At 39.3% G+C, this 27,905-nt stretch overlaps 1 protein-coding gene across 2 annotated transcripts in view; it reads right to left on the bottom strand.

The window, feature by feature from the left end:
• SYT1 (synaptotagmin 1) overlaps positions 1–27,905 on the bottom strand; it is a 523,899-nt gene that overhangs the window by 119,768 nt on the left and 376,226 nt on the right. The window contains exons 5-7 of one of the 2 annotated variants that reach the window (XM_075932323.2): positions 22,936–23,120; positions 6,023–6,136; positions 2,981–3,148 (exon numbers count right to left, since the gene is read on the bottom strand). In XM_075932323.2, coding sequence (XP_075788438.1) covers positions 2,981–3,148; positions 6,023–6,136; positions 22,936–23,120 — 467 coding nt within the window. Of the gene's footprint in view, positions 1–2,980; positions 3,149–6,022; positions 6,146–22,935; positions 23,121–27,905 lie in introns of both variants that reach the window. The other variant, XM_075932321.2, reaches the window with a different exon arrangement.

Raw genomic sequence — 27,905 nt, 5'->3', positions numbered from 1 at the left:
TTCAAATATTGTGTGACTATTTGGCTTTCACTTGATTTTTAAAATATTGACTTAGCCTATGATATTTAACCTTTTATTGTACAGTATTTAGAACAGTTATACAGATTGTTTCAAGTTAAGGACCTGATCCTGCCTCCGTTAAAATCTATGATAACTTCAGTGGGAACAGCCTGTGCATTAACATTGTATGCATACACAACAGTAAAATATATGTTTAATATTGTAAATTAGTTTTGTAAGAAGCACCTTTTAAATGGGGTAGCAGGTTTAGACATACACTAAGAAACATTAGTCTTTATGGTAATATTAAAATAAAATTCCTTAATGCAGACTTGCTCCGAGCTTTGCATTAGTCACCTTTTGGAAGCTGGTTTTCCCCCTCATTTTCAGATTGGCTGTTGCAGAGAAAGGTTTTAACCTTTCTTTCCATAGCCCAGGGACTTGATGGGTAGTTAGGTTGTAAAATTCAAGATGTTGTAACTTGGTACCTGCCCACTGCAGGTACTCATTTAATAGGAGATCTAGTTCTCTGATAAACAGAATTGGAAATGGTTTAGAAGAAGGCATCCCCAAAAGAAGACAGTGAACAGACTTGGGGCTTTTAATGTCTGGTGCAGTAGGGAGACTCCCTCTCGCCTACCTTAGTCCTTGTGCAAGAGGACAACAATGTTGCTAGGACCAGGTAAATGGAGTGTGTGAGAGAAAAGTCCTCCACCAAGTGGCTACAGACTGCAGCAGGTACTTGTGATTGTTAGCTTCCAGGTGTGTTACCCATTAAAGGTGTGTCTAGACTACAGGGTTTTTTCGAAAAAAGTGGCCTTTTTTCAAAAAAAATTCTCCTGCATCTAAACTGCTGTCACGTTCTTTCAAAAGTAAATCAAAAGAACGTGGCAGTTTTTTCGACCGTGGAAAACCTTGTTTTACAAGGAAGAATGCCTTTTTTGAAAGTGCTCTTTCGAAAAAAGTCAGGCATATCCAGACTGCCTGGGTGCTCTATTTTGAAAAAGCAGCTTGCTTTTTCAAAAGTATTGGTTGTAGGCTAGATGCTCTTTTTCGAAGGATACTTTTGAAAGAGGCTTGCAGTCTAGACGTAGCCTTATAAAACTGAAACCTAGTTAAACCTCATTTTTGGTGTTCTGACTTTCTTTCTGTTGTGTTCAAGAAAATGGTGGCATTTGACAAGCCTAGCATATTGTCAACAATATTATTTTCAGATGTTCCATGCTATACTGTCAGCCCTGCTCCATGTTCAATACAAAGGAAGAAATTGTGTCCCAAGTGAAATCAGTGGCAAAACTTCCACTGACTAAGACACAAGTCAGCAGCCCAGAAAACACAGAGATTGCACATTTCTCTTTTTCTGGGAAGTTTTGCCACCTGACACTACCAAGAAATCCTTTCTGGGGTTTCCCTCAGAGGCAACCCTTTAATTTCCACAGCACTTTACCATTAGATGCTAAAGGAATAAATCCAGTTCAGCTGGAATCCCCTTTCCATGCATTCTGAGCAAGTTGTAGCTGCATAGGTTAATTTTTTTGCATCATAATATTTATGATAATAAATGTGTTAATTTAGAATTTAGAATGTTTTAAACAGTGGGTATCCCAAAGAACAGCTGCTTTTATCCTTCAAAGCAGTGAAATCAAGATAAAATCATCTTGTCTTGAAGTACCGCAAAGCAATGCCTGTATGCAGCCATGCAGACAAACTACTGATGTTGCAGACAGCAAAGCAACTATACCACAGATCTTGTGCCTACAGTCCTTATTCAGGCAAAACCACCATCAGTTTTGCTTGGATAAAGACTGCAGGATCCAGCCCCTTCTCAGTACTGTGTTGTGGTGCACCTAAACACCTCAGTCACAGCTTGTTAGGCAAAGGATTTCAGCATATACTTTCTGCTGTGTAACAAAATGTGACCATTTAAGCTTTGACTTAAAATAAGTGGACATTATCTGTCTATGGAGTGAGTGTTTTGATTTATTCACTGTGTCTTCCTGTTAGATGACAGATTTGTTTGGTGTTTCTTGCTTATGCTACCCTGGGATCTGTAATTTATAGCTCTGTTTTTTTTTAAATACTCTCATAGGAAAGCTCAATAAAGAAAGATCCTTAAAAAGGATTATTTTTACGAACATCTTCAAGGGGAAAAACAGACTTATGTATGCAGTAGTGGTTGTGACCTCTAGGGATATCTTTCTTGTTGAGTGATTGCATAGCCTGAGTCTTTTATTGTTCCTGGTCTCAAACTGGAGCTGTCATTAGAAGACTGAACATATACATGGAAGAGCCTAAAGTGATAGAAGTAAGACATGCATTAAGAAAATCCCTTTGAAATATATTCCCTAATACTTCATTATTATATTTAACTGGACTTTCAGTATGGCTAGAATTTCTCTAAGTCACTATTAATAGTGCTGCTGACATTTTACAATCAAACCCTTAACTACATTTATTTAGTACTTGTCCTGTAAGATGGGGTCATGATTTCTCTGCTTATTCAAAGTAGCATCAAGATACACGAAAACCTAGCAAGACTGAACTCTTACTTGTTCCCATTATCCATATGCCTTGCTAATGTTTTAATTTATTTTGGAAGGGAAAAAAGGATTAGTATAAACACATTTCATGAATAGTGAAATTTACACATACCTTTGTCAAAGTGTCATCCTGTTTTGTTACTTTACTATAGTAGTCTCCAAGTATAAAGTAGAGGCCAGATCCCAAGTTAGACTAGTGGGCAGAACTTCACTCACTACAATTAAGCTAAGTCTAATTACACCCTCAAAGGATGTGGTCCAATGTGACTTAATTTTTCATCATAAGACTGAATCTCAAAGGTTTCTGCCACAGAAATATATGCTGTGCCTCAGGTCAGCAACTAAGAGATGTGCAGTTCTGTAACTGAGCGTGAGATGAGTTTTAAGTAGCTATAATGAACAAAAAAAACCAAAGTTCCAAGTAATTATCAAAGGAATACCTTGAACGTAAATTGCTCATTGAAGACAGGGTTGAGGGTCTTCCTGTGGACTTTTGTTTCATATTTCTTCTTCTTATCAGGCAGCAGAAAAACTTTCACATAGGGATCAGATGTTCCACCCATATCTAAAGCAGGCAGTTCAGCTGCCTGAATAATCCCTACCAAAAGCTGAAAGGCGAGAAAGAGAGAGAAAAAAATGGAATATTGAAGAGGCATTTATGAAAAGAAATATGGAGTCAAAATGGAGATTTTTCTGTCATTTCTACTTTTGTTTCTCTTCTTTTTTTTTGCTCATTGTTGTGCTTTAAAAGAAAAACAAACAAGCAAAAACAACTATCACCATTTCAAAAACCACTGCACAAAAGGCAAATAAAGCAAAGATACAGAGTGCACAAAACCAATTTTGGAAGGAAGAGTCTCTAGCAAGTGTGTTTTTAAGCAGAAAAGAGGTTTTATAAGGGCAGCTGATTACAGCTAAATATGAAATTCATTTTTTCCAAAAAGACTACAATCAAGTAACTTCCCGCTTGCTACAGCTCCTTGTGCATTAATTTTCTGTGTAGGACATTGTGATTAGGAAATACATTGTTTAACAATCATGAATGTGCAATTTTGACTGTGAAATTTGTATTCTCAAACTACCTCCAAACTGTCTAAAAAAAGAATCAAGGCTAAAGGCAGGTCTTTGGTGTGGGGTAGAATGTTCATAGAAACAAGTGGATCTTGCATTCTCCATATTTCATGTTTATTTCACTATACAAACATGAGTCTTACATGCTAAACAATAAATATTTTAAAGACATATAAGTGACTGCAAGTCAATGAGGATTAGGTTCTAAGTATCTTAAGTCACTTACGAAAGTAGGATTGAGATACTGAAGGCATTGTGGCTCAGATTTTTTTACAGTATTTAGGCATTGCTGTGCTCATTGATGTAGGTCTAATTTTCAAAGGGATTTAAGCACTTTGGTGCCTAAATCCCTTTTCAAAATGTGACAGATTTCTCAATCAATTAGGTGTTACTACACTGAGCACAGCAATGCCTAAACATCTTTAAAAATCTGGGTCCTAGGCATGTTAGATAATTTTATCCACAGTATCAATTTTTCCCAGCCACAGAAGGATGGCTGTCCCGCTCTAAAGCCCAAGATTATTATTACTTGTATTACAGCAATCCCCAGGGAACCAATCGAGATCAGACACTCTGCTAGGCACTGACATACAGGTAGTAAAAGACAGTCGCTGCACTGAAACTCTTACATTCTTAATGGATAGCATAGACAAGGCAGTATTATTAAGCTCATTTTAAAGGCAGGGAATTAAACAAAGAGTCTTTATGGCATCAATTTTAGAATATTTAGCCACTTTTACACTACATTCCAATGCCTAATGATTTAGGAGCATAAATCTCACTTTCAAAAGAGATTTAGGAACACAGAAGCCTAAGTCCCATCAACTTTCAAAGTTTTTGAAAATGGGATTTAGGTTCTTAATTAGTAAGGCATTGCAAAACTGCATGCAGCAATGCCTAAATCCCTTAAAACGCTGGGCCTAAATGACTTATGTAAGATTACATGGAAAATGTTGAGCAAAACTTGGAAATATAGGCAGATTCTTCTAACTCAGTGCTTGTACCTAAAAATACTCTTTGTTCACACGGACCAGTTATTTAAACTTTAGAAACTGGAGCTCAAGCAATTATCTATTCTCACATATTCTTAAAAGTGGAATCTATTTTTGCCTGTTTTAAATTCTCAGAGTGAAGCATTTCCTCTTTTACCCCTACTCAGTACTTTTTCCCTTTCTCTCTCTCATTGCAATTCTACATGCTTAAGAGTTCATAAATATATGGATGGATTCAGGATCTACTTCAAATCTTTTACATCAAAGAGAGAAAAATGAATGTATGACTTTCAGTGGAAAAGGAATTCACTTCTATTTTAAAAGTCTCATTCTATAACAGAAACATTATGCTTGAGAGTATTTTGGTCAGTTTGTCCCCATTTTTAACCCAGCCGAATACACCATATGGTAATCGGGGTTCTAGTTTCCAGCTCCATGCAGCTGTGCTGCACCATCACAGCATGAACATCTAATCCGAAGAGCTCAGCAGGGAATTTTAATCTTGGGGCAGCAGAGTAAAATAGGAATCCACCACAAATACAATTTCATACCTTAATTAAATACAGTGCACGATCAAAGATGTGGTGTGGGGAAAATAAATACATAGTTTTTATCACATTCTATTTTGGTTTTGGAAAATTTAGTTCTCAAAATCAACGTGGTATTTCCTTTAATAAAATTCACAAAGATCGTTTATTTTCATCTTCTATGGGAATTCAGACTTATTTATCACAAAAGATTTCCAGCTTTTCTTCCCTCCATTAGTTATTTTGCCTTCTGAAGATTCTAAAGTTTCCTACAGATCTCAAGGGATGAAGACTGTCCAGGTAGTGAACTATGGCACCGAGAATTCTGACTAAAGTGTTTGCTTGGGGAGTTGAGGAAAAACTTCCTTCATCCACAGGCAATTGAAAGGCTTTAGAATTGAAAAGCAGAAGCAGCGGCAGTTAGAAGTTAGTTGACATGATCTGGGGAGTATACACCATTTAATTGGAAGTCAGGAGATGATTCCTCACTGTACAATTAACCTGCTGTGAGATTATGCATGCGCTGCTGCGCCTTCCTGTGCTTCCATTTTCCCACCCACATTTTGTTTGTCCTGTCTATTTAGACTGCCTTGCACAATGGGGCCCAATCTGGGTTGGACCTTCCAGGTGATACTGTATACAAAGAGTCAATAAATAATAATAACCATCATTATAAAAAGCTTTGGCAGAAAGTTTGATTAGAAGTGCAGTGTACCCTTAAAATGTATTAAACACAAATGGAGAAGGAATTGTTTCATAAAGCTTCAGGCTTGCTTTCTAATTTTCTTCAGTACAAGCCAGAATGCTTTCAAAGTATCTATTCTTCATGTCTGTATTTTTGCAGTCTCCTTTCACCCGCTCAGCAATGTATCACAGGTTGTCTGTTCCACACCTGGTTGTTCTGGAAGTCATAATCCAAAGAGTATTGGATTTTCCCTAGTTTTTCCTCTTCTTTGGGTTCTTCTTTATCTTCCCCATCAGTCAGCCCAGTCTCAGCATCATCATCCTTAAGGGCCTGCAAACAAGAAAAGAAACATAATAAATCTGAGTAGCTCCTTAGCCCTAAGCTAAAATAGATACTCTGTCCTCAAATCTATTACAAAGCCATTAAAAGCAAGCATGATGGCACAAATCCATATATGCTATTTACATATATTTATAGTATTCAGGTTGCACAAGAAAACTTTTTTAAAAAATCAGCAAGCAGCAGGGAAGCAATGGAAGTAGGAAGAAAGCTTCTTGGGACATAGCCAGCAAACACTGTTACTAAGTCTGAAAACAGAAAAAAAAAGTCAACTTGATATTTTAATAAGTCTGCTCTAATCACATTGCTTCTTAAAGAGGCAAGTGTAGACAAACATGCTATCAAATAAGCAAAGTCACATTCATTCATCTTAAAAAGATCTCAGCAATGTCAAATCTAGCTGTGCATGCTGTGAATTATTTGCAGCAGAGCCATGTGTTTCGGTAGGCTTACTTCTGGGGAAAAGACAGTGTTGTGGTTGAGTTCTTCCTACATTTGACATGATGTTTTTATTTAGGATGAATATGGAAGCAAAAGGTATCACCATGCCACTAGCAAATGCATGTTCATAAAAAAGGCCACCACAATAGTCCCATCGTCCTTTTATTCATTTTTTATACCAAGCTAGGCTGATCCAAACTGATTTATGCGGGCACTGATTTTAGTAAATTTAGAGAGAAATATAATTTTGTCTATTATATAAAACAGCACCAGATTCTACACAGAAGAAAAATACAATTTGTAACCATCATTCTAAACTGTACCAGAAAGCAGAAGTATTCTTTTGCTAAAGAATTCATACTATTATTAAAGCATATTAAAAGTGCCCCTCCAGTAAACATTTGTCTGAGGGAGAACTAAGTGATGGGGCCAATGGCAATAAAATGACTAATATTATCTCATAAGCATGAAAATAATATCCAGAAAGCCAGGGTAAAGAGCAAAACACTATATACTTATCAGGAATTGACATGAGAATACTTAATTCATCTCAGTTGTATACTCTTGTATGTACCTTTCAGGGAGAGCTCCAAAAACTCCTACAATTTCAGTAACTTACCCAAAGTCAGTAAGAGGCATAAAGATACCATATACTGATCTTACTTCTGTTGAAACAAATGGGAGTTTAGTTTTTTTTATTTCCATGTGAAGAAGATTGGGCCCTTATATCTCAATGCCCCTCTTTATTGAAAGCCCTAACTGCTTTAGCTCAGAAAGTGAACTAGTAAGACCTTGTTTCAACAATCTTTGTTTTTTTTTTATTAATAATCTCTTTAATGAACATATTGAATATCTGCCTGCATCTGAACTGTAAAAAAGAGGGACTCATTGAAAGAAAATATAGGAAGAAAAAAATAGAAACACCCTCCCCTCCCCCCATGAACTATTGGACTAAGATTTCTGGAGGGTAAAATGCTAAATATTTTCCTAAAAATCCGAGAGTGTTCTTTTACCTAGAGAAAGTTGGCATGTTTGCTTCAGTAGATTATATGAATACATATTGTTATATATATATCAATTTTATCAAGAAAGTGGCATAAAGTACAAAGCTTTGATTATATTCAAAAGAGCTCAAATTACTCATTGTTAACAAAATGCATAGAGTACAAGACCGTGAGAGAGCCACTTGTTTGTTTTTGTTTTTCCAGTCATGATTAGATGGTTAGAACTAATAGACATCATTTGTTAGGAAACAAAATTCCAGGTAGATGTATATACTTGAGGTCCAGGCACAAAGAAGGTAAAGGCTATACCTACAATTGGTACTAGTTGCTAAAGAAATATTGGCTGCAAAAGCCAGACTACCAGTGTCACATCTGAGGCTTTGTCTACACTGATAATTGAGTGACAAAGCTTTTGTCCTTCAGGAGTACTTAAACCCCCGACCCCAAATGAAAAAAGCTTTGCCAAGGCAAGTATGAGTGTAAACAGTGCTTTGTTCAACACTGCTCATGAGGATGGAAGATTTTTGGTGGCAAAAATGAGGACTGTTTATGCCGCCTGACTTTTAGCGAGTGTTGACACAGCTCTTTTGCTAAAAGCGGTATAGTGTAGACGTATCCTGAGTTGTGACACTCAGGCCTTGAACCCTGGTTCACATTTTCATGCTGACTTCATGAAATCTCATGGAGCAGAGCCCAGGATTGGGAACAAAAGTTTATGCGCTGTCACTTAAATTTAGTCCATCATGCTAGAAGGGAAGGGGCTCCACTGCTATGCTACCCGGCCCTTCCTTATAGTGGAGTACCTTGTCTCCATGCACTGCTGAGATTGGGTGGGGAGAAGCTAGTCAGAGACAGATAGTTTGGGAGGGACACCGAATCAGACAAGGGGCAGACAAGAACTAAACCAAAGTGGTTTGAGTAGGGAGTCATTGATGGGGAGAGCAGAGGTGAAAGGAGCAGTATGAGACAGCTTTAATAAAAGCCTGTTCTTCTTAGCATCCTAACTCAATCTCCACCCTGTCCCCTGCCCTGGGACTGTGATTCACCGCATCTCTGTGTCATCACACCAGTGCTCAGAAAAACTCATGCATTACAACTTGAGTTCTCAGCAAAAACCATCAAACTCCTTAATCCATTGTAAATGGACTAGGAGGTGAGCACCGGTGATTCAGATAGGAACACTGCAAGCAAAAGCATTAATTTGTCAAGAAACAATTGCCAACTAATAGTCAGATTCAGAATTGTACAGTACTATAATTAACTTGCAATCTGACGTGAATAGGCTAGGACCTCAGCTTATGTCAATCAGCCTATTTTCACTGAAATCAATGGATTAATGTCCATTTATGCAAGCTGTGGCTCTGGTCCAGATATTACAGATACTTATTCTACCATGAATAATGGGTGCCAATTTATGAGAGCTCTTATTCAAAATATACATTATTATATATCTTAATGGGGGAAAAGGTTTAAAATGGATCAAAATGTCCTATGAAGGAAAGTCAGTAAACCTGAAAGAGAGAGATGGAGGAATATTTTTCTTGTGAAATATTTTATTTTGGCTGTATTAAATGGATATATAATATGACTTTTACATTTCCTAATCCCTGAGCTGCTGGTCTCTCCTTTTGCTATGGCCGAATGACAATTTTTCAAATGGTGGCAAAGACGGTGCTGCAAAAATGATGTGCCTGACAACAAAGGATAGCATTCAAGCAAGGACAATTACATCCAAATCTCCACCCTCATTTAAAAAATAAACATAAATTTCTATGCCCCTTAGTTATGAAGAAAAATCTGAAGGTGCGACCATGCATAATTGACAGAGACAGATGACTGAGTCGGCAGAAAGCCAGGAATAATAGCTCTAAGCAAGGTGAACTGTCCCATACATCTAAGGTGTGTGTTAACATCCTGACCCACTGATCAGATGATGCTTGCCACATCATGCCCGCAGAAGTCTGTGTGGCAGGAGAAGACTCAAACAGGTCCAGGCAGATAAACCCTGGCTGTTTGGGTGAGCACTGTCCATCCTCATGTATCTTGGGAGGAGAGGGAGTGTTGTTGTCCCTGCTTCTCTTGAGAGCACGGGTATTTGTGCTGCCATTTCTTGGGGAGAAAGGTAGGCCACATGTTATGGCCCTTGCCTTTCTGGGAGTGAAGAGAAAACATCTCCAACTATATTTTTAATGATGTTAGTCACCCACTGATTCATTTACAGAGTGGTTGTTGAGAAGTGGTTTCTATAAACTAGGATACTATCTGCAAAGAACAAGAGTTATAGGCAAGTAATTTATTCTCACCGGGGAAGAAAAAATATCCTACACAGTGCCAAAGGCACAAACAAATCTTAAAACAAACATATAAAATAGGAAACACAGGAAATTATAGTAGAGGACTTCTACACAGTGCTAAGTGCACACAGACCACAAGTGAATTATTAGAATCCTTTCCACATGCATTGCTGGAGGAATATGGTAGGTAATAACTGGAAGAAGAAAAAAGGAAAGGCACTATATTACCTTTCCTGTAATATATTACCTTTCCTGGACACTGTATCAAGTGTCCAGATCATTCTTTCTGACCTTGGACCAGAAATACAGGAGACTTATGAAACTTTGAGAATAAGATCAAATGCGCTGATTTTACCAAGGTCAGCTGAAGAGGAGGGACTGGATGTTACCATTGCAAGCTGTATACAATAATTTTGATCTTTAAGGAAGGATTTTGCTTTTGAATCAAAGGTTGGTTCTTAAATAGAATCTGGGTCAAAAAGAAGTTGGCACAGAAGTTTCGCCTCTGATACTTCTACTCTGTTTCAAAAGAGGACAAAGAACAGGATTGTGTCAAAGTAGTTGAAGCACCATCTAGGGATTTTCATTTTAGATTGAGATTCTTTAGGAATATTTAAAATAAGTTTATTGTGTCCGTCAGTGTTTTTTTTTTAAACTGATCGTAGTGTTTTAGTTTTTAGTTCCAATATTTTGTGATATAGATTGCTTTAGAACTATTAAAATAGTTTACAATTATAATTTATCTTTCTCTTCAAGCCTATACATTTCATGGTACTTGGGTAGCACTAGTTTATAGGGAGACAGATGTAAAAAATGTCTCTCAGAAATTCTTAAAGGCCACTAGATATTTTTAAAAATAATTTAAATGAAATATCCAGCATAAAAGGAATACATTATGGTGTGATTGTATTTTCACTAATTTGTAATGACTTTGTAATTCTCTCATGAGATTTCACCATTTCTGAGTAATACACACAAAAAACAACACAATCATCATTTTTATTATCATATATATATATATATATATATATATATATATATATATATATATATATATATATATGTATGTATGTATGTATGTATGTTTTAGATATGTGTGTTTGTATACATATATGTAAACATACAGAGCAATGCAAAAAAAATCCTGTTTTAATGCAACATAAAGGTTGCAAACTAATATCACAAAAAGGCAAGAAATTCAGAAGTTAAGGTTCCAGCTACAATGTAATTCCATCACACTATGTACTTTGCACCTTTTACAGGGCTCTGATGATTATAAGGGCTGATGGCAAATGTATTATTTGATCCATATTTGAATGGCCATTGTAACTAGTTCTAGCCCGTGGTCCAGACATCAATTAACACTCTGATTTCTCTCTCTCTACCATGTTTTTAGTCCATTCTTCTAAATGATCTTCTGCTGTTTAAATGCCATCTACAAAACTATATTAAAGCAATCCAGGTTAGAAAGTGATCGACAACTTGCTTTTTCTCTCTCCTTATTTCCAAAGCACAATGAAGGACCCTGGATTTGTCCACCTCTTTATCCTTATGTATTGCTATGAACAAAGATTTTTCCTCATTTTCAGTAGCCTCATCTTTTCTTGGCTCCCTGAGAGCCAGAAAAACTTGGGAAGGGTCAGAATTCTGTAGGGTTCAATGAAGAATGTTTCTTGAATTTTCTAGCGTGGAGGCCATGCTCCCACACCAACCCTTCTCATGTACAGACAAGAGCCATTCTGCAGAGAAAGCTGTTCTTCTGCTGGTTCTCCTGTCTTTCCTTTCCTCCCTCCCTCAGAACATAGCCTTCCACTAGGGCCAAGCTCTCATTGGCTGGATTAACCTGTAACTTCTCAGCATCCACAAAGGGCGAGGGCACCCTGGGGAAAAAATAAAACAGCTCCAGGCTCTATTTACTCACTCTCAGAATTTCACCTGGCAACCCTGAAGGTCTGCAATAGACTGAGCCTAGCAGGTCCTCTTCCCCCTCAACTTCCTGAAACTTATCAACACAAAGCTGAGCCATGAGAGCCACAAACGGAAAAATGCAGCAGTAGAGGCTGTATTCAACCACCTCCTCCATAGAAAGGGTGAGATATCAAGTGTGAGGGATCTCCATGTAAGGATTCATGAAGAATCCTCCAGCTCATTATGCTTCCGGTCTCAGTTATCTTACGGCATTGCACTCCTCACTAGTTTCACTATGACCTAGCTAAATTTGAAAGCAAACTAATCTCTTCCAGGGTCACAGGGAAATCTTGATTATCAGCATCCCAGGATTGTTTCCTCTCACTAAATAGACCATAAATTCATGTTTAAGGACTCAAAAGCAACAGCACCCAATAGTAAAAACAAAACAGAATCACATACAGTACAGTCTGTAAGTCTATCTGGCAAGCAATGTTCAGTGCAGTCTGAATTCCACCCAAGATTATCCCATCAACTATTCTTTTTCGTTCCCAGGGTGAAAAGTAGGGTTATTTTTAATGCCTGCATAGTGCCATGGCCTCAGAATTGTGCGAAGCTTGTTGAGTGCACAGGCAGGAAAAAAAAAAATCGTGTTACAAAGAAAAAATTCTGTGAGGTGTCCAGCAAAGCAGTTTATCATAAGGACAGTTCTCTTCCTTCCCCCAAATGTGATAGCCAAGCTTCATCTCTGTCTTTTATTTTAAGCCAAATTCAAGTGCAATCAAGTCAGGGCTGTTTTTTCTAACTGCTAAGGGTATGCTGAATATCCAAATAAAACAACGAGGAACTGCTGAAATCGCCACAATGTTAGTATTAATCTTATCAGCTCCACACACATTCAAGAACAGCATAGCCGTGACCCTCCTGATCTTTTATCCCACAGGGACAGGAGGACCTTTAAAAGCACCTGGCTGATTTCCCATCACGACCGAAAAAACCAGACCGGTCTCCTTGCTATTATACCTACATCCTCTTATCAGAATCCCTCAGAAAGAGAGGCGAGTCTCATTCTTCCAGCATCTGCTTTCTCTCCATGAATTCATTAAAAACCCATTTTGTTCTCAGTTTCCAGTGGCTGAGCCAGCCTTTGGTTACCCACCACTGCTGCAGGACTGTTGTCCTGCCTCAGCAGTGGGTCATACCTATGCATAGCATGAGCAACAGCCTGCTGTCTCCAGCATGGGGCTTTTTGACATCCCTTTCTCACTTGTTATCCAGGTTTTAAATGGACAGCCAGTTACTCAAAATATTTTGGTTTTGAGGAGTGTTGTGAGGTGAGACAAGGCTTTTGAAGTGTTTCTTTAGGTCTCACGGGCTCGCTTGGGTATTGTTTGTGGCCATTTTGCTCCCTTCAGTGCAATCTGAACTTGGAGGGGAAGATGGAAGACATACTAAATGTGGGAGATATGGCTTTGTTAGCGCCCCACAAGCAACCCTTTTATCTGCAGCCAATATCCACCATAAACCAAACAGGTTACTATATCCAATTTGTACTGCGTACATTTTACAGTGCAATTAACATAAGCATAGCCACCCTTATGATATCTGATGTCCCAGGATGCTGATGCAATGAACTGTCTTCCCCTTTAGCACGGTTGCTTCAGATAGCGATAGGACTATACTCTGAGCTGCAGAGTGGAATCATCAGAGAACGCATTTGCTATGTGTGTGTTTAAAGAGGATCTTGATATTAATTTTTTTAGTTCTTGATTTTTGTGATTTTAAGTGTGTGGTTTTAATACTGCATTCATGAAGGTTTTGGTGTTCATTTTCTTAGGTTTTGTGTTTATTGTAAAAGAGAAAATTATTCCAATTCATTCATGGGACCAGTTAAATAGTCAAAAGAGCAAGATCTCGAGGCATGGATAGGAAGATGGTGGTCAGAAGAGGGATTTATTAGAGGTTTATTAAGAACTGGGGAACATCTGGAGCCTATACAAGAAGGATGGGCTCCTTCTAAACTAATATGGAACCAGACTGCATTGATCTTTGCGAAGGCCTGCATTCTTTGCAGAGGATGTTAAGAAGATTCCTATACCTGGCCAATTCATTCTAGTTAACAAACCCAAGGAACTGCCTCAGGTTGAGGTGTCATTAGAAGATGTTTTGGAAGAAATTAATAAATTAAAGAGTAATCAGCCTTCAGCACTAGATGGTATTCACTCAAGAATTCTGAAGGATTTCAAGTATGAAATTGCAAACCACTAAAAGTAAATCATTTTCACTTAAATCAGCCTCTGTATCAGATGACTGGAGAAAGGCTAATGTAACTCTGATTTTTTTTTAAAAAGGTTCCAGATGTGATGCTATTGATTACAGGCCAGAAAGCCTAACTTCAGTGCAAGGAAAATTGATTGAAATTACAGTAAAGAACAGAATTACCAGACAAAGAGTAATATGCCGGAAAAGAGTCAATACAAGTCAATAAAGGGAAATAATCTTCTCACCAATTTCTCAGAATTATTTGATAAGGTATCAACAAAAATCAAGAATGTGAGTAAGAGTGATCCAGCTGATATATTCTTGGACTTTGAGAATTCTTTGACAAAGCTCCACACCAAAGATCCGTAAGGATAGTATTCAGTCATAGGATAAGAGGAAAGGACTCATAAATTAGTACTGGTTAAAATATAGCGGAGGGTGGAGGGGGGAGGGGAAGGGGAAAGGGCAAGAATAAATTATCAGTTTTCACATTGGAAACAGGTAAATAGTGACACCTCTCAAGGATCTGTACTGGGACTGTGCAGTTCAAAATATTAATAAATTACCTGGAAAAGGGGTTAAACAGTGACATGGCAAAGTTAGCAGAAAATAGTAAATGAATCAAGACAAGTCCAAAGCTGACTGCAAAAATTACAAAGGTATCAAACAAATTGGGTGACAAAATGTCAGATGAAATTTAAAACACTGCATATTGGAAAATAATCCTAACTAGACATACAAAATGATGGGTGATAAATTAGTTGTTACCATTTTAAAAAGTGATGTTGGAGTCACTGTGGATAGTTCTCTGAAAATATCTGCTCAATGTGCAGCAACAGTTAAAAAAGCATACAAGAATGCAAGGAACGATTAGGAAAGGGATAGATAATAATATAGAAAGTATCAGACTGTCACTATATAAGTTCCTGGTACACACCCACACCTTGATTATTGCATCCAATTCTGGTCACTCTAGTTTTATAAAGATATATCAACATTGGAAAAGTTACAGAAAAGGGAAAGAAATATGATCAAGATTATGGAACAGCTTCCATACAAAGAGGAATTAAAAAGACTGGGACTATTCAGCTTTGAAAAGAGATGACTAAGGGGAGAGACAATAAAGGTGTATAAAATTATAAATGGTGTGGAGAAATTGAACAGGGAAGTGTTATTTACCCCTTCACATAACAAAAGAATTAATGGTCACCTAATTAAATTAATTTGCAGTAGGTTTAAAAACATATATAAGGAAGTATTTCACACAATGCACAATCAGCCTCTGGAATTCTTTGCCAATGAATGGTGTGAAGGCTAAAATAAAACAGGTTAGAAAATTAGGTAGATTCATTGAGGTCCATCAATGGCTGTTAGCTAAATGGTCAGGGATTCAACCCAGATGTCATTAAATCTCTGACTGCCAGAAGCTGGAATGGGACAACAGTGGAGGGAACACTTGATAATTACTTGTACTGTTCTTTCCCTCTGAAGAATCTGACACTGATCACTGTTGAAAGTCAGGATATTGGGCTAGAACCATTGGACTACCCCTGAATGACCATTCTTATGCTCTTAAATGACTTACTCACGGTCACACAGTGAGTCTATGGCAGGGCCGGAGATGGAATTCACATAGACTAACTTTCAGTCTCCTGCTTTAGCTAATATACAAGTTACCATCAAAATAAAAATCTCTCTGAAATAACCGTGTTTCAGTCTGATGCAATTAGAAATGGCTGAGATATTAAATTTCCTTCTCCACAAATGCTTTGCGACCTAATAAAAAGTGCAGACCATTGTGGCAATTATTCTCTAAGAAACAGGGCTGAATTTTTGATAATTTTTCAGTGCCAGTGTTCATCACAGAAGTGATTAAGTCTATTCCTTTCCCAAAGGCTGAGTTTAAGCAAGAAATTTGCTGTACCAATGCATTAAATTCAGACCCATTAAATCAGCAGCTATTATAGTGTCTCTAGAGTTGGATGTTTTTCTACAGACGAAAAAAAATTGGAGGAGAAAATTATGGGAGACATAGGGCTATTGGGAGAGACTGATAAACGGCAGCACAGAACATTGTGAAAGGGATATCTTTAAAAACAATATTGGACTCAATATGTACCCAGGTTCACCAGTGTTAATTCCAAAATTACCCCACTGAAATCAGTCTGGGGAGCAGCAAAATTTGGTTGACATCTTGAAGTGCACTCAGTGTATTTATACTACAAAATAATGAGAGTAAAGTAACTGCATGAGATACTGATTATTTTAGCACCAGTGGAAAGAAACCATTGTTTATGAAATTTTAAAACATGTTTCTGTTTTGGTCTAGATTTGATACAGTGAAAATCATACTAAAAAGAAACAACAGCAATACACTTCTTTTTTTTGCATACCAATTTTAAACTTGAGCTTTCTAGTACAGTTTGACTTAATATATTTTAAGTATGGAGAAAATGACAATCTTTTATCCCGCAAAAAAAATCAATTTAGTTCAGCCTTTTGATGTGTCAAAGCTATGTATAAATCTTAGCTGAGGAGCCACAGCTGTCAGGAGAACTAAATATATCAGAGCTTTATATTAGGCGAGTCCAAGTAGCAAAATAAACCTACCGCAATTGACAATCCAGAACAGTCATGAGACACAACATAGATAAGGATGACATAGAAGGAAGAAATAAAAATTAAAACATCCATGCACAAACATTAGTAAAAACCATGGAGAAATGACCTTTTTCTCAGATAATATATTAATTATTCACTTCCTTTACACAATAAAAGCTTTTACTCAGGCCTATTGGGGTGCATAGCTCTACAATAAGTGTTACTCTCATGAGTAAGGGTTTCATGATCAGGAATCTAATCTGTATTTCAACTATTTTCCCCTTTTCACAGTAATAACATTCATTCTAAAGATCATGTGAAATTTATTTTAAGGAAAAAGGACAAATATATATGAAGTGTATAAATATATAGAGGAAATATAAGTAAATATCTGAATACTGGACATTACACAATTCAGTGTCTAACAGTTACCAGTGATAAGGTTAAAGCTCTGATCTTGTAATCAGATCTACTAGAATGGAACCCTGTGACCTTGCAGAGCCCTCATTGGCTTTAGAGGGGCTCTCGGTGGGCAGGAGCCTCCACTAGCAGGATTAGGGCCTAGAGTTATTGGTTGTAATGAATATTTTTTGGAAGAAGGAAACAAGAAGTTATTGCAGGGGCCCATTCTTTTAGCTCTATCAAGCGTAACAATTCCCAGTAAAGTTAATGGACTTTTGCATGCACTCTGGGCTGGAACTTGCAAGCTACCTGTAGCCTACAGAAAGGTACTGAGCACTCTAAACATCCACTGTAATTAAAGGGAGCTGAAGGCAATGAGCTGAACCCAGGAGGTGGTTAGAACTTTGCAAGATAGGGCCTAATGACTACAGGATTAAGCCTTTGTGCTTTGGCAACATTTTAGATGCCGGACACCATATATGACCAATGCAATAATTCTTTCCATGTGGATTAGAGCAGTGGTCCATAACCAGGAGTCTGGATCCCCCTGGGGCCCATGAGCATGTTTTAGGGGGTTTCCCAAGCATGACCAGCCTTAGACTCGCTACGGGTTTAGGGCAGAAAGCCAAAGCCCTACTGCTCAGGACAGCAGCCCCAGGCCCTGAGCCCTGCCCCATGGGGCTGAAGCTGAAGTCTAAGCAACTTAGCTTTTCATGGCCTCCTGTGTGGGAGGGCTGTGGGCAGTTGCGTTCCTTGCTACCACCCCCTAACACATGCCTTGTCTTTTATATAGAGAAAAAGAGTTGTTTTGGCACAGTTGGGCCTGGGAGCTTAGGCATGTGCACAGGGTGTGCCGGGTGTGCCCAGGCACATCCTAATGTCTCGGGCTGGCTAGACCCAGCCATTTTTGTGCCCTGGACCCCACCCAGCCCGGCAGCACCGCGCAGCCCAGAAGCACTGCACGGGGCCCCTGAGGCACCCGGGAGCGTCCTGCCCTGCAACACTGTGCAGTGACCCAGGGACACCCTTGCCCAGCCCTGCAGCACCCCAGGGGTGCCCCTCCCGTTGCAGCTTGGGCTGGCTCTGACTCCAGAGCTGTAAGGCAGAAGCAGAAGGTAAGGCGGGGGGGGGGAATAAGAGGAACGGGTGGGAAAGGAAGGGGTTTTTGCAGTGGGGAGGGTGGAGGAGGAAGAAAGGGGAAGAGGTGGAAGGGGCTTGTACGGAGGGGGAGGAGAGAGGGGGAAGAAAGGGGAAGGCACCAAAGGGACAGGGTAGAGGAGACACAAATGCTAAGGGGAAAGTGGAGACAATGAGGAAAAGGGCAGGAGGGGAGGTGTCAGTGGGAGAGGGGATAGGGTGATGCTGGAAGAGGAGAGGGTAAGGGCATTGGGGATTGGAGGGGGAGGAGCTGGGAGAAGGCTTGACAGAAGGAGTAGGCTTGAGGAAGGTGGGGTTGAAGCAAGTCATGTGTGAGGGCACGGGGGCATGAGGGGAATGGGGGCAGAGGGTGCTGAGGGGATGGGCATCAGGGAAAAAGGGCAAAGGGAGAAGGGGCAGCGAGGGAAGGGGGAGGCACCAGGAGGGTGCAGGGGTAAGGGAAGGTGTAGGTGCCAGGGGATTCTTGGGGTGAAGCAGAAGGACAGACACCTGCAGGGGAGGGACCAGCACCAGAGGAGAGAGGCGAGGGAGGTGTTAGACGAAGGGATGAGGAGGGGTAGTTCTCATGATCAGAGTGGGGCTACTGGAGGAGTGGGCACAGGGGGGAGAGAAGGGCTGGTGAAGGGGGGGCAGGTCTCAGGAAGGCTGAGGGAAGTGAGAAAGGCAGGAGTCAGGACAGCAGAGGAGAGTGAGGGGTTGGGGGGCAGCAGGCACCAGGGGAGGTGATAGAGCAAGGGGAGGAGACATGGCAGCAGAGGGGAAAGGTAGATATTTATTAATAACTTGGGTGCCACAATGGCACATCCAAACAGGCCACATGAGTTTGGTACTGATGCACAACACAAAAGTCATTCTGCTCATGGGAGGAAACTCTTAGAGGGAACACTTCCTCCCTCCCTCCCTCCCAAGCCTCTCCACCACTGCATTAATGTCACACACATTGGATTAATGCAATTGCAGGATAGTTGCATGGGGGTGGGAGGGTTGGTGGGGGCCAAACTAATCCCTATTGGTAGGAGGATGGTTACCCAGAGAGGGTTACCTCCAGGGGAGTGGCTTATGGGGGTCAGGGGCGTGGTTAACAGGGGTCAGGGGTGTGGCTAACGGGGGGGGGTGTCAAAGTGCATTTTAAAAATATTCTTTGGGTGCAGACCCTAATGAAATGTGCTGCGCACGCCTATGCCTGGGAACATTGATAGCATGTGGCAATGGTAGGAGGGGGCCTGAAAAATAAAAAAAGGTTGTGATGAGCTCCTGAATTAGAGTAGACCTTTTTCATACATACTTATATATTTACTTTCAAATGTTTTTCCTTGATATCTCTGAGGCACTTTCTTGACATTCTATTTGTAATGATACTAAAATGATTATTTTCTGAAATATTATCCATTAAATTTAGCATTACACTGCCTTCACGTGGCAATGCTAAACCTGCAGTGCTGATTCAAGATAAATCATTAACTAATGGGGCTTACACTGAGAAACAATACTGCAAATTTGGCCAAGGCTATCCAGATTAAGAAAGTTGATAGGAGCTGCTAGGTACTCAGGATTTATGAAAATAAGGCCATTGATTTAGATGTCTAAATATAGACCTAAAAGCGCCTAGACTGGCATGATTTTGCGCAAATACTTTTAACGGAAAAGTATAGACGCAAAATCATGCCAGTGTAGACGCTCTCTTGCGCAAGAAAGCTCCGATGGCCATTTTAGCCATCGGGCTTTCTTGTGCAAGAAATTAATGTTGCTGTCTACACTGGCCCTCTTGCACAAGAATACTTGCACAAGAGGGCTTATCCCTGAGCAGGAACGTCAGAGTATTTGCTCAAGAACCACTGATTTTGTAATGTACAAAATCAGTGTTCTTGCACAAATACTCACAGCCAGTGTAGACAGGTGGCAAGATTTTGCACAAAAGCAGCCACTTTTGCACAAAATAATGCTAGTCTAGACCCAGCCCTAATGTTAGCAACCCATTTCTGAAAATGTTGCCAAGCAAGACAGATTCTAAATTCGTGGAAATTGTGATCATGTTTCCAACACTGAAGGTCCCAACCCTATATGTTCTGTGGGGCATAAGTTTATCAACAGATCATAGGTTTCTCTCTCTCTCTCTCTCTCTCTCTCTCTCTCTCTCTCTCTGGAATTTGACTTTTGTTATCCTTCAAAAAGGAGCTGTGTCAAGCCCATCATTAACGGCTAAGCACAATTTTATATTTTAAATAGATGTCAATGCTACAGTCCTTGGTCATTTATCCAGGTTATAACAAATATAATAACACTTAATAATTTAAGTACAAAAGCAGTTTTACATGATAAAGAACAATTCCCATATAGAAATCTACCAGCAATAAACATGTTACTTGTCCTAGAAAGAAATGTTAGGGTTGTTATCATTAGTATCATTTGATAGCACTCAACAATAAACTCTTTGAATTTGATCCCCAAAATGAGCAAACAGTATTTTCAAATTATTTTCATCTTCATGGTCAAGAGTTTGTTAATGTTGGCCAAGACTAATTCAGCAATTAATGGTCTGCTTTTTCAGATAATATCTGAAAGTGAAATATCTCAATTACTTAATATTTGTAAACTAGAACAAATTCTACAGATGAAACATGGGACCATGAATATCCCATCCAAGGGCCTGAATCAAGACAGCATAAGAAAGTTCTGATTCACACTTGCAATATTAAGTAAAACAAAATCTTCATTAGATTTTTGCAAGAGAGGATCCAAGATTTCTGCTCAGTGCAGGTTGAACCTCTATAGTCCGGCAACATCCATGGTCCAGAATTATTTTAGTTCACTGGATGTGATGCCCACTTATCATGGATGTGGCTAAGTTTCCCATTACCCATAAAGTTTCTTTACAGTCTCTGGTCCTGGCTTTCAGCATTCTGTGTTATTTAGCCCTAATCGACCCCTAAATGTCTTCTAAGAGCCCAGTAAGCAGTAGAAATGTTGGTAATGATGCTAGACAATACTGACCTCCCATGGTTAGGCACTGGTCAGGTCCCGAGGGTGCCAGACTAGAGAGGTTCAACCTGTAGTATTTATTAGTTTCACCTCATTGATTCTCTTAACCTTTGAATTTAACATACTTTTGGCACTTCTGACAACATGAAGCTATACTCAATGGTCACCATTAAAATGTTGATCCATATAGTCTTAAAGTAATGAACTTATTTATTTCTACTTATTAAGCTTAGGGAATTCCTGAAATGCCCTAGTAAAGCTAATTGCTTTCAAATGATGTATGTCAACCTCCCACTGCCAGTCACTGCATATAAAGAGTGCATTTTCATTTATGTGCAAACTGAATTTAGTTAGTGGGTCTGCAAATGTAAGGACTAAGGAAATACTAAAGAACTCCCTAACTGGGTACTGAAGGCTGTTAAGAGCTTGCTCCGCTGCCGCTGGGGTCAACTATGCAACTTCTGCTTATGTCAGTCGTGCAGGACTAGATGCTAGGTGCACAAAGAGTGCTTTGGGATGCCTATCTTTCCCATGCAAAATCTTAATTATTTGCAGAAATGAATCTGAAGCATCTATTCCAGCTACAAAGGTTTTGTGCTACATTTCCTTAATTCTCCCGAATAGGCATGATTTGGAAAAACATACTCCTTTGTGTCCTTAACTGCTGAAATACTTCAAAATTATCTATACAACAGTGTGATTTCCTCGCCACTCATCAGTCCTAGTCCTAATTAGATAAATAGTGAAGATAGTTTCATATATATTTTACCATTCCTGCATTCACCACACTGAACTCTTTACCTCCCCTTCCCACAAGAGAGCCACCACTGGGGAATTTTTCTCTGGTCAGAAGTGTGGACAAAAAGTCTTCTTTCAGATCAATGTTAATCTAGTCTTTGGCTGCAAGGGAACACTGGATTAAATGCAGGGTCCTGAAAGCTTCCAGTTAGTACCCAAGTAAAGCACTTCTCTTAAACATGTCAAGTCTGAGGCAAGGGTTTCTTTGCTGTTCTCAAATTAATGTTGTGCAGACAGCAGCATGATGATCTGTCGCCAAGCCATTCACTGACTCTCAGCTAAACCTGTACTCTGTCACCTTTAATCTTCTTCTCCCTCCCACATACATAACTCTGCCCTGATCCCTTTGTCCAATTTGCTTTTATTCCTTCCCTTTCTCTTCCCTTTCCATTCTTCCACCATTCTTCTGCTGCAGTTGGCTTTTTGTCTCTCACAAAGTAAGCTTCTGGTTTTGTGTCAGAAGAGCTTTAGTAGCCCAGATCCACTCTTGCATGTCATTTATTCTCACAAGAATTTGATTAGTACCACAGTAATCCAAACACATGTTCTCTATACCTCACTATTGCACCTGGTCCTAGTCAAAGTCCTATATAATATGACCTCAAGACTCTTGCACAGCTATATTTTGAGATCACCCCCCAACCCTGTCCTCTCTATATGGATCAGTTGCAGTGTTCCTTCTCCCATGAAAAGATAAGTTTACTGGTTCCCTTAAAAGCATTTACCAAAGTTGCAGATGCATGTAGAGTCAATATCCTTCAGAGGGCACCATGGGGTTGGGTTATTAACTGGAACTCTAATACAATGCACAGACAGCTGGTCTCCACTATGCAAACCACTGTCAAATCATTGAGAAATATCATAAATAAATCATTGCTAGAAGACTTGACACTTTAAACATAAACAGTGTCCAAGAGCAAGGTGGCTACTTTACCTGGTCTTTCATGGTCTTCCCTAAATCTTTAACATCTTTCATGTTAATAGCATTCTTCCCTCCCTTTTCTTTACCCTTCTTCTTGTTCTTCTTTTTGAACAGGCATTTCTTACACAGGCAAAAGCAGCAGGTAAGGATTAATAGGACTGCAACTATGGCTATGGCTATTAAGGCCCAAGGTGGCACTGCAAGAGAAAAAGAAACACACACACACGCAATGGCCCACCGTTAATAAATTTAAATGTAAAAAAAACCAGACTTCATTTGCAGACAAAACTTTTATCAAGCCCTTGAGCAAATATTTAAAAATATGCCATTGATGTGTATATTTTTATATGGAACATTTACAGAGAGAACATCAATATAAGAAAGCATACATTATTTAGCTACATACTCGGAAACAAAAAACAAAGAATGCAACTTGCAATTATTTCGATGAATTAGCAGGAATAATTTGATTTGTCTAAGGTACTCACCAGCTATGCATCTTGCAAAAATAAAATAAAAAAACACTGCTAAAATATTAACCATGTTAAGAGAAATTTGTTTACTTCTTTCTGAATAATCATTCGTGGAACGCACCTGGCATTACAGCCTAGTAAACCATCCTAGTCTGAAGTCACATGGCACTGCTTTGGGACTTGCCTCCAATAGAGCTTAGGTAAAGAAATTTATCTGATCTGCACCGTCAACTTTAATGACCGGCATTTCTCTGCTGCTTTATTTGACAGACTAGTGGGCTACTCTTTATGGATGGAGGTCAAGGTCATCAGTAAGCAATAACCAAGGTCAGAGGACTGCCCGATCCAGCATCCATGCTGATAACGATCAAGTCCTCCGGATATTGGCAATGTTTCAGTGTATATCTATGTCTTCATTAAATTCTTATCAAGAAAAACATAAGCATTAAGTTTAGTCATTCAGTCCAGGATTCTGGACATGGCTGTAATACAAACAGATAATACATAATAATAATGATGATGACGATGTCTTGCAAAAATTAAGAAGAGAATGATCTTCACATAAATAAAATGTAATATGACCTTTGTTGATTACCATATGTCTCATTGATGTACATAACAAATACCTAAAATGGGATAAACAAGAGGGTTTTAAAGCGGAAAATCATTTTTGTGTCTTAAAATGTTCTCTGCCTGTCAGATCTGCAAAATGGTCTCTCGACTCAATAAATAAAAATCTCTAAAATTACCCAGAGCACAACAGAACTGTGAACCTAATTCAACAAATTTGCACCAATAAATCACAAAAGGAGAGTAGGCAGTGAAAACACAACAAAACTAATTGCTTATAGTAGCCAAGTGGAGTGGAAAGGATGACTACTGGAAGTTACACTAGAAATTGACACTTCAAAAGGAAATTAAAATATTAGTGAGCAGCTTCCTTATTTATACTTTTTATTTTTCAAACTGCTTTTCTGATAGATATAAAAAAGACTGCAGGAAACCTATTTGGAATAGGTAAATAATACCGTAGCACTTCATATGCCTACAAATGTTCATTTAATGTAGTTGCCATAAAAGAGATGTTGTACCGTATGTAAAATAAATGTGAACTGATGATCAAAGAAATGAATGTTAGCAGGTACTGTAAGCAGATTAGCAGCTGTTTAAGAGAAATATTTTATAGAGACAGAACTAGCAGTTCTAGAGGTAGGGCTGCATTGAGATCTGCACTTCTCACAAGACTAAAATGTCCATTTCATGCTTTACCGATTGAATTTTGTTTTCAAATTGGGCACAACACTTTAGAGGGCAATTGAGTTTTCTATGTGATTTATTTTTTGTAAAGTATTTACTAACTTTTCCAGAAGAAACAGTTCAAACATTCTGCCTTTAGGAAATTTTACCTTGTTTTCCCCATGTTTCTTTGGGTTCCTCTTATTAAAAAAACAACCACTCAAGCCCACAGTCCAAATATCACATGTATACACAGTTTTCTACAACAGAGGTATAGCACACTTTTAACATCTGAAATTAAATACATGAAGGCTACGTCTACACTGGTGGCTTCTTGCGCAAGAACAATTGTTCTTGCGCAAAAACTTCTCGGGTGTCTACACTGCACGCATGTTCTTGCGCAAATAAATTTACAGTCTAGCATCGGAAAACAGGGCTTCTTCTGGAAGAATTATTCCTCTCCCCACCAGGAATAAGCCCTCTTGGGCAAGAGCTCTTGCCCAAGAGGGCAGTGTAGACAGACAACATGAATTTCTTGCACAAGAAACCCCTATGGCTAAAATGGCCATCAGAGCTTTCTTGCGCAAAAGAGCGTCTACACTGCCATAGACGCTCTTGCGCAAAAGCACATCTCTTCCGCAAAAGCACATGCCAGCATAGATGCGCTCTTGTGGAAGACTTTTTGTGCAAGAACTCTTCTGCAAAACAGAGTAGCCAAAGTGCTAGACTCCTTATTCAAGATAATCTAATTGAGTTACGTCAAGATTAGACAAAGGAATGTTTCTGCATTCCAGTGCTGCCAACCCATGTTTCCAGCTGTGCTTTGCACATACTCCCAGTAATTGTGGGAGGCAGGCTGGCAACAGGAAGATGGACTCCAGAAGACAGAAAGGACTTGGGGGGTGGGGTGGCAGAGAAGATGGGAGGAAAGGGAGGATGAGGCAAACAGAACACACACACAGGGTATGAGATACAAGGGTTTGAGGCTTCAGATGGGCAGAAGGCGTGTTAGCCTAGATGTACACGTTGCCTGGGAAGAAAGATGATACAAGAGTGGGGTGGGTGCCTGGGGGTGTCAAGTGCCTTCATGTTAAAATCATATTGAATGCAGAGGTCCTTTTGCATTGCAGGCATGGTTCCTCAGAGTAGCAAGGCAGCAGCACCATGGGGAGTTCTTCAAGCAATGTTGCCATAGCGCAGAGACCCTCAGCTCCTTTGTTTAATTGTTTATTGTTTATTTTAATCAATTTGTAATTAATTGCAGACAATAACTCTTGTGTTCTAATTAAATCAAGAACAAATGACTGCAATGCTCCAAGTGACACAGAATTTTTAATTTCTCTCTTCAAAGAAGACACTCCCCAGTTCCTTTTGTTAAAGCAAATACAGGTATAAAGGAAGGAAGCTTTTAAGGCAGACCAAGCTCTGGAGACTTTCAAAAAGGCTGCAACAGCCAAATCTCCTAGAAAAGGAAGACCCCCCCCCCCAATCCAGACAGACTGTAGAGAATATTTTCTTTAACACGAGTGCACAATCTCTGTCAAGAAGATGGCTCATCACAATACTGCTGCTGGCAGAGAACACTCAGCCTCATATTACTGGCACTGGATGTCCCAATGAGATTTAAAACAAGTACAATTTCAACTGTACAGGCTTTGAAACAGAACGAGGTGTTTTCTTTGCTTGGTTTCAAAATGTTTCATGGAAACTGTATTTATTATTAATTCTTTCTGAGCAGAATTAATCATGCTGTGTGATAAAACCAAGATTTTCACAAGAGACTTGTAATTTTGAGTAGTTCAATTTTTTGAACTACTTCTGATACCTGAAGGAGGCTTAATTTTAAGAATGAGCTGAGCCTCTGAAAATGAGGCCCCATTAAGATGCGTCCAGTCGGGCATCCCACAACAGAGACATTCTAAATCACTAGTCACTTTTGAAACAGTATGCCTAGAGCCTTTAATTTCCTGACATACCGAATATGAAGAATGAGGAAGATATCTGTATTAATGTTATGAACATTAGGAATGTGTGGATTTGGTGGTTATTGTGGAATGGCTTACTCTATGGAATCCTAAAGATTAATTCCAGCTGAGTTTTTCCCATTCAATCAACAATATAAATTGCTGGAAGGTGATCTTGGAACCCCTCTAAAGAAATGCATAACCCAGTATGATCAGATCACACATACTGCTGAAAACACAAGGATATGTAGGGGCAAGGACTCTTGAGGAAAAAAACCCATTGAATGGCTGAAAAGGATAAAAGGTAGACTGTGACTCAAGGGAGACAGACTGACTAATGGGTCAGACCATGAGAAATGCAGGAGCAGTAGGAGGCACAGTCTGTCTTGACCAGATCCAATGAAGGGTGCCTGTGCTTGTAACAAATGGGAATAACATATAGTGGGGGGGAGGGAGGCTAAATTTTAACTACGATAGCACGCATGTAGGATTTTGTCACCCCATCTGATATGTTCTTGTGGACAAATACCTATACTTGTTTTTAAGAAACTATCTTGAGTCACTGCAATTTCATATTTGCCACGTGCTTTTGGAAAGAAGTCTATGACAACGGCCAAACCCAGAGGGACCTGCTGAAGCTGACAGTGTGGTTTGTCAACAAGGATGCTGCCATCTAGTGATCCAGTCTGAAGTGAGCTGAATCTCAGGATTTGATGCAGAGAAATTTAGGCATAGGCCTGTCACCTGGAAAGGGTACCCATGACAGAAGTCAAAGGAACAGCTCCCCCCGAAACAATAACATCAAACCAAAGAGATAATCATCAGAATTGTATCCTTAGCCATATATCTTGGGGACCATTTCTATAGCCCTTACTATGTTGAACAGCCATGACTTATGAGAGTAGTCCCATTGAATCCACCTAGTGCTAAAGGACAACTTATGTGAGTGAGCCACAAAATGGCTAGAGTTGCAAAATTGTGTCCTTTGTATAAAAGCTCTTGTGTGTGTGTGTGTGTGTGTGTGTGAGTGTGTGAGGGTTAGCTATACAAAAACTGGTTGGAGAAATTCAGTGCTGACATTCCAGTGAGACTACTGAATGCCAGGGAGGACAACTGACCCTTGAGAAAGAGGCAGCGTGAGGGAAGAAGAAAGCTTCATATCAGTCTCGAAGTGCTAATGTTAGTGCAGACTGCAAAGGTAGAGTCCCTATGGCTAAAAACTAAAACTGCCTTAATAAATATGAACATCTGTACATCTACCAAATGGCGTATAAGATAGCCCTTGTTTGGAAAGCTTCAATGCTGATTT

Source organism: Pelodiscus sinensis, chromosome 1, assembly GCF_052426305.1.
Source record: "Pelodiscus sinensis isolate ZL-2025 chromosome 1, ASM5242630v1, whole genome shotgun sequence".
Taxonomy (NCBI): Eukaryota; Metazoa; Chordata; order Testudines; family Trionychidae; genus Pelodiscus; species Pelodiscus sinensis.
Note: the sequence above shows the minus strand (reverse complement) of the source record. Positions and strands in the feature narration are given on the sequence as shown.